General features: G+C 40.0%; 1 protein-coding gene across 1 annotated transcript; it reads right to left on the bottom strand.

Moving 5' to 3' along the window:
* Positions 1-455: 455 nt before the first annotated feature.
* Positions 456-1,498, bottom strand: LOC102719410 (protein EARLY RESPONSIVE TO DEHYDRATION 15-like). The gene is made up of 2 exons (XM_006658862.3): positions 1,414-1,498; positions 456-1,286 (listed from the first exon to the last, which is right to left on the bottom strand). Exon 2 carries the CDS (start codon positions 1,270-1,272, stop codon positions 787-789), a length of 486 nt encoding a protein of 161 aa, XP_006658925.2. The 5' UTR covers positions 1,273-1,286; positions 1,414-1,498; the 3' UTR covers positions 456-786.
* Between the last annotated feature and the right edge of the window lie 6,488 nt (positions 1,499-7,986).

Raw genomic sequence — 7,986 nt, forward strand, 5'->3', positions numbered from 1 at the left:
CAGTTATGAAAGAAATCAAGAGACGAATCTTTTAAGTCTAATTAATCCATGATTAGCCATAAGTGCTGTAGTAACAAACATGTGATAATGATATTAATTAGGCTCAAAAAATTCGTCTCCCGGATTCTAGGTTAGCCGTGAAAGTCGTTTTTTCATTCGTGTCCGAAAACTCCTTCCGACATCCGGTTAAACGTTCAATGTGATGTTTTTGTCAAAAAATTTTGGTAACTAAACACCACCTTATTTTAGAGCCACCAAATGCATCATCTTTGTCGAATCAGTCACTTCCATTTAAGCTACTGATGACGCCAGTAAATGTGAAGCAGAATCACCATCATCATCGCAACATGATGATAATTGGCAACCAACCACGAAACTTTCGAGATCCAAGAAAGCACAGACGACATAAGAGCATGTTTCCGAATTCTGAAGAGAGCAAAAAAAGAAACTAAAGGTTGAAAGATTCTAAACATTAGACTGCTTGCCATCTTAATTACATATCCAACATTAACAAGGGTAGTAACAGTACACATGATTCTACATCACTCTATTTTTGCTTTTTCTAACACATTTTAGATGCACCTGGACAGAAGCTGCCACTACAACCAGGGATGCGTTTTTTCCCCTCATCTTTTTTTCAGTTTTATACACAAGAAAAGCAGGATGCTAAACTCTAAAGAACTCGAAGGTTACACTAGACGACGGCGGCAGCAGCAGCAGCAGCAGCACAGAAAGGCAGCTCCTTTAGCCGTGCACCCATCAGCATGACTCACCATGGCGTCGGCTCTAGCGAGGCTGGTGGATGACGCGGCGGTTGCCGGCCTTGGCGCCGGCGAACTGCGCCGGCTTCGGCTGCTGGTGCTGGTGCTGCTGCTCCCTGATCCCGCCGCGGGCCGGCGCGACTGTCGGGGAGTTGAGGCTGAGCGTCCTGAGCACGTCGCCGGCGTCGAACGCCTTGTGGTAGTGGTGGTGGTGGTGGTGGAGGGGCTCGGGGGTGTAGAAGAGGTCGTCGGTGTCGACCATGTCGAGGAGGTCGAGCGAGTCGTCGGGGAGGAGCGCGGCGACGTCGTGCTGCTGCTGCTGCTGCTGCTGCTCCTCCGCCTCCTCGTACATCTGGTGCTGCCTGAACCAGTGGTCCCGGAACCACGCCGTGGTCTTCACGAGCTCCCACCACTCCGGCGAGAAGTCCTCCACCTGCCTGTACGCCGCCGGGATGTACAGCGGCGCGTTCGGGTTCAGCGACGACGCCGACGCCATCGCCATAGCGCTCATCCTCCCTCTGATCACTGCAACCACCAAAAAAAATTCCACCTTTAGGCTCGCCACTTCTTGATCTGGAAAAAGAAAGGAAAATCCGCAATCTGCAAGCTTGAAAGATGATCAAGGCCTCGTGCCCTCGATTACTCCCCCTACCTTTCTTGGCGGCGACGCGCGGAAGGGGGAAATATCTCGTGCTCGTGCGACGGATTCGGGCTCCGGTGGGCTGCGTCTGCGTGCGCGGTGGGCGGGTGGGGGTTGGGGTGGGGCGCGCGTTTATAGGCGGGACGAGGCGTGGGGCCGCGTGCGGCTGACGGGTGGGCCCGAGAGTGCAGGATTGGGTGTGGGTGGGTGGCGTGGATGGTGACCGGTCTGTTTGGGTGTTTCCGGGTTTTTTTTTTCGCTTTTCTTTTTCGTTTCCCACCGCCAATCGGGGGATGAACCGGTTGGGCCGGATTTTCTGTGGGCAGGCGGAATGGGAGGATTCATGAATGAATCATGATGATAATTTGGTGGAAGCTTCCAGGCGATGTGTGTAACGTGTACGTGGTTATGATTAGGTTGTACTTATCGGCTCAGATAAGTTCTGCCATAAATTTTATTTAGAGATAAGTTGTTAATTTCAACATGCTCGTGTATAGTAAAGAAACCATATAGTAGTAATTAAGAAATAAATTTCACTAAATGGGGTATATTATTAGCTAAGTTTTATAAAACCATATAGTTTTTGGTATAGATATACTATGATCATGAAGTTTCATAGGCCATACTATTAACTAGTAGTTTTTTTATCCATTGTAAAACTATAAGTAAAATTACGTCGGATTTATAACTTCTTCCACATATTATAACTTCTTCCACATATTATACATAAGTTCTTTCACACATCACAAATAAGTTGTGTATAACCACATGTATCATGGCCTATATAAAATTAAACATTTTAATTTTGCTACAGTACTATATTAAATTTCTTAACATCGTGATTTTTTTTAAACGTTTCGATAATTTGATTATGTGTAATATGCAACCATCCACCCAGGATTATGTGTCATATGTTAAAACATACATGGTTTTGTGTAACTTAGACAACAATAAATATTAGGTTTACTGTGGATTGTAGTTAACCGCTAATTTCTGAGTTTTGTGCGAGTTGGTGATGCACGCAGAACGGAATATGGAGAATGGACCTATGCAAACTATAATTCAAATTATATTTCATAACATAATCATTTCTAACTCTATTTAGAGTCCATCTATCACTTTTTATTTTTTTCTCTCACCTTACCCTCAGCCACCATTACACCTCTATGCATTCCAAATTTATTAAACAATATTAAAGCATTTTCTTCATAATATTAATCCATAATTAAAAGTAAATACTCACATTTTAGTTATTCTAAAATATTTTTTAGGTTTATAACACGGCATCATGTATGTACAAATCATATTCATAAATTATTTTTCGTTTATAAATATATCGTTTGACCCATGGTTACGTGGAAAAAAACCGAAGCAATTTTTTTCAGTGAACAAAGTAACTGGGCATAGAAGATGTAAAACAAAACTGAACCGCCGAATTAATTAACTCATCAAGGATAGGGCTTTGGCTGACGGCATCAGTAACTAAACCACAGATTAACTAAACCCAACATGGGATCATTAATTATTTAACAGATAGGAACAGAACACGTCGCCATCCAAAACCGGCACCGTCTTATAAATCATGCACTAAATTGCAAAAATTTGATTTGGTGAAACGTTCTTTTATGCCTAGTTGGGTGGTGACATCAAGAAAAAAACTTATTAGGATTTGATTGGGGATTTGGACATGATCAATCGGCGCATGCACTCCCTTTGCTTTCCACGCAATTAACCGTAAGCTCAATTATCAGGAAAGTTAACTGAATTTGATTGCTATGTGTCATGGCACACTTGACACTGTCACTGTGGCACTCTGTCCCAGTAAAGTTTCACTTCGAAGAAAATTAAAAAAACAGATAAAAAATTACATCTGTTTTAGTTTTACCAGGTCAAAGTCAAAATCGCCGGTCAACCGCTCCCCTCAAGTCGTCTCTGGTAGACTTTGGTTTAGACTGCTCTTTTGACTCGGTGAAATGCTGATAGCTACTGTATGTTTATGTCCTGTTTGGACCGAAAAGTTTCAGGCAATTTCCGTAGTATTTTCAAGATGGACGACGAACAGATAAATTAAGCGTATAAATTTCTAGGACAACAAATTGCTAGAACTTCGGTAGAAGTTCCATTGAACTACATATTATTCTTAGGACCAATAAATTCAGAGGAAAAAGGTCCTACTAGAACGAGACATTAGGGCGCCTTTGATTCACAGGAAAAAATGAAATTAATAGAATTTTGATTCTATAGAAAAAATTATGTTTAGTCATTTCAAACAAAGAATTTGGATTTAAAGTATTCTATGAAATTCCAATGGAATGATAATATATATTGAGGAGGTTAGTGTGTGGTCTAACCTTTACAAATATTCATTTGAGTCATTATATCTTCTTAATTCATGTGTTTCTCATGTAATCCAATCAAATGGTCCTTTCTGTATTTATTTTGCAAGTATCTATTTTACATTTATATTTTTATTAAAATCCTATGTTTAATCTTGCGAGTAAAAAGAGCTTTACAGTGGATGCTCTCAGCTTATAGCGGGTAGGGAGTTAATCGCCTCCCAATTTAGATCACCAAATGGCAACAATTTCAAGTAGTTTTATGGTTATGAATCAGTTTATAATTTCATAATTCGTGGTCATTCAACCTATAACTAATATAAAATTTGGCTCAGCTTTTTTTAAAACTAAAGATATAAATGAATTCCATTATTAAAAAAAAAGACAAACGGTGATCATTCCAGCGTCGTCCCATCATCGACCCCATGTGGTCGCGAGCGTGCACGCCAAACCGACAATCAATCATTGGCTAAGATCTGCTTCGACACGAGTTTAGAATTCCGAAAAACACAAGTTTAATTAGAATTCAGATCAGATACGAGTTCAATCAGAATTCACATCTGACCAGTTTATAATTTCAGAAGATGCCATGAGCTGTGATGCTCTGCTGTTCGTCATCTAGTTCCTTAAAAGATCAGTGTCACTAGCTAGCTATACTCTTGATCACTGCTCGAATGATTGTGTCTCCATGATTTCTTTAAGCTTCGGATTACTCTAATCTAATACAGTACACTAATTACGTACTTGACTATATAAAAGTACAAAATTATTTGGCTGACATGATTTCGATGGATTTGAACTGGACCGCACCTGCTGACCCCATTCGACTCTTTATACAAATAATCCTGGGCCACATCGGTCGCTAATTTCAACGTTGGGTTTGGAGAGAATTAAAGAAAAAAATTACAAAACGACAAGTGAGGAACAGACAATCTGATTGAATATTGATCATATCGGTTTCGCCGTCGCAATCGGCGGAGCTATGATAAACATGTTTAGGGTTAAGATAAACTAATCTCCAGGATCTGGCAGCTAGCGTAGGGGCAATGCGATATTCCACTCTCCTTTCTTTTTTTTTTCTTTATGGGTTAAGCCGACATCACTCTCTTTGAAAATGAGGCTAGTGGGATGGGTTTTTATTATGGTTTGGGTTAGCAATCGAATCACATACTTGATTCCAGGCTCCAACACCAGTTTACTACTGACCCTGTCCCAAAATAAATACAACATTCTATTTTAAATGAACTATATTGGATTCTGCTGATTTTGGGATGTAGGGAGTAATTATTACCATCTCTGTCTTAAAATATAAATATTTTGTAAATTATTTATCATAGATTAAGGGTATGTCAAAAGATTTTTTTTAGTCATGATCAATTTTTAATTTTTGAATTGATTAGATTCACTTTCTAAACATTTAATTGGTTTCAGGATAAATCATATGAATCAGTGCATAAATGCATTAACTGTGGTATAAAATTTAAATCCTAAAAATTTTTATATTTTGGAACGGAAGGAAGAGTAGATTTTGTTGCCTCTTGACAGGTCATCTAATCAATTTTTTTAGAGCGTCTTGTGGTGTACAAGTCTGCTCAGAACATTGAGTAGAGGTATTTTTAAGATAAAGGAAATTTTATTGTCTCAGAACAAATACATTAAGGTGACAAAGTTTATATTTGAAAACACCTCCAGCCTCTGCATAGCTAAGATACACATAATAGTTTGTTGCATGTTAAAAATGGTAAAAACCAGGGAGCACCAATTTGCATACTAGACCGTCACCATTATCTTTCTGTAAAGAGCCTTTTTAACATCATTGAATAAGTATCTCAATATATCATAATTTTTAGTATAAAAGTGTAGGACCTCGAAGTATATTTGTAACTCGAGGTACTAGAATTTTATATTAAATTTTTTGGTATCTGAAAATACTTCTTTAAGGATAAGAATAGTAAAAACAGCCCTTCGGTAAAACACGCAGCTGCAACTAAATCCCATGAGCTAGGCTTTTGAAGAATAGCCCAAATACAGTCACTGGGTAGCTAAAAAGGTAACCTGTGATGGGGAGAAGATTTTGTATTTGCCAAAAATTATATCATTCCGCAAAGCCATAACGCCTAATAAACAGGGGGGCTCCTCTAACAGAATAAGTGGCTTCATGTCCTTCATAATACCCCGTAGCTAATTATCGAAAATATAGAATACATCACAAAGTGAGAATAAACCTGCAGCCACTTGAGTACTTGACTAATGCACCATATAGCGTGGCAGTCATAAGATAAAGTGTAAATTAAATTGTATCATCTTTATGACAAAAGCAATCTTTATTAATGCCATTCCAATTCTTTTAGCGTTTTCATCGATGAAGGGGTGACAATTCATACTGAAATAGAAATAATCACTATGGTTTGTACCTACTTTCTCTTCTTTTTTATGTTGGTTTGTGGTCAAGGCTGCCATTTTTGGTTTTTTTTTTTGGAAAAGTCAAATGATATATTTGCAAATGAAAATAATTCATGAATAAAAATTTTATATATGTAGCAATCTAAAAGAAAAGGCTAAAAATAAACTATAATTAAAAGAACTTTAAAATCACCTTTTAATTTAAGATTAAAAATTTAAATTTTAGCTTATAACCATAAGCAAAAGCGAAAAGATAATGGTGCAAATATTTTAGAACCAAAATTAGTAGTTAGAAATATTTATATAAATATACAAAATTATAAGTTTACTTTTGAATCTTGTTTGATCGTTCGTCTTATTTAAAAAAATTTATGAAAATATGCAACATTATAAGTTGGGATTAAAGTTCCTCTAGTCATAAATTAAATAATAGCAACATAATTAGTATTATATTATATATATTTTTAATAAGACAAATGGTAAAACGTACGTTACACCAAGAATTCAACCGCGTCAACTTAAAAACACGGACGAAGTAATACAAAACACGGACGAAGTAATACTGCAAGTCTGTAATACAGTAGCACATTGAAACTCTGCAAGGCACGGAGTGAACTGAAGCTCTGCTCACCACCGCTGCTAGTCTCCTCTCGGAATTTTTTTTGAGAAATACTATTATTTTAATAAAAATCGTAAAATTAGAGGCCGTTACGGGAAACGCAAATTTAGTTCCCTGTTGGACAGAGAATAATCGATTGGGCCATGTCGAATTGTTGTTCGACAGCTCCGATCGAACACCCAACATTCAACTGGGCCCATCACCTGACGCCGCGAATCTGTCGAACTACTACCGGCCGATACGGCCCTCTCGTCACCCCTATCAAACTGCTCCAGGACCGGTCGAATGGGGGAAGTTCGACAGGCCCTGTCGAACTCGTAGCCATCTGATCTCCTCCCCTATCGACTGCTAGTCGTTCAGCATGTGACCTATCAAACTACGACAGTTCAACGTGTAGCTAAATTTATGATTTTTCACACACGGCCTTTAATTTTATGATTTTTTATTAAAATAATAATATTTCTAAAAAAAATCCTCCTATCGTGAAGTGTCCGTCCACATGTAACACGTTGCGAGATGAACGCGTGATGCACGCACGTACCCAAAGAAAAACGACGAAAGGAAAGGAATCACATCCCGCCTGCGCGCGTCTGGGAGGGGCCACCACACCAGTCCGGTCAAGTCCCGTCTCGCCGGTCGCGGTCGCGAGTACACGACCACACGGGATCGTCTGCTCACCGTCGTCGTCGTCGTCGTCGTCGTGGCCGACCTAGCTGGCTCGCTAGTGGCCGCGTGCAGGGGTTGCCGACTTGTCGCCGGCGACGTGCGTGCGGTGCGTACGCCCAAATTAAGGCGCATCCATCGAGGCCGACCTGTCGATCGACGGCGACACGTACGGCGTCCCTTTCGCGGCCGCGTCCGCCGCCTGCACTGCACGCGCTTGCATCATCACTCGCTCCGGCCGCCACCGGCGTGCACTGCACTGCACTGCATGCCATGGCATGGTGGTGACTGACGGTGACCTACCCCGGCCGGTGCGCTGCACACTGGCTTGCAGCTGATGCCACCAGCTCATCCTTCTTTCCCCTAGTGCATGCACCACGCTTACCTGTACTCTCTCTCTCTCTCTCTCCGCTAAAAATTTGACAATTTGAACTTTTTTTTCAAAAATCTTATTTAAAAATAGACGTGTCAAAAACTTATATTGAAAATAAACTAAAATCTTAGGGCCAGACCCGATGACGCTGAGCTTTAACTTCTCGATCGACGCTACAATTATTTGGAGTA

Source organism: Oryza brachyantha, chromosome 7 (genome assembly GCF_000231095.2).
Source record: "Oryza brachyantha chromosome 7, ObraRS2, whole genome shotgun sequence".
Taxonomy (NCBI): domain Eukaryota; kingdom Viridiplantae; phylum Streptophyta; class Magnoliopsida; order Poales; family Poaceae; genus Oryza; species Oryza brachyantha.

What these genes read in the sequence shown, in the direction of transcription:
- LOC102719410 (XM_006658862.3), bottom strand. Translation starts at nt 1,272, where the DNA reads ATGAGCGCTATGGCGATGGCGTCGGCGTCGTCGCTGAACCCGAACGCG.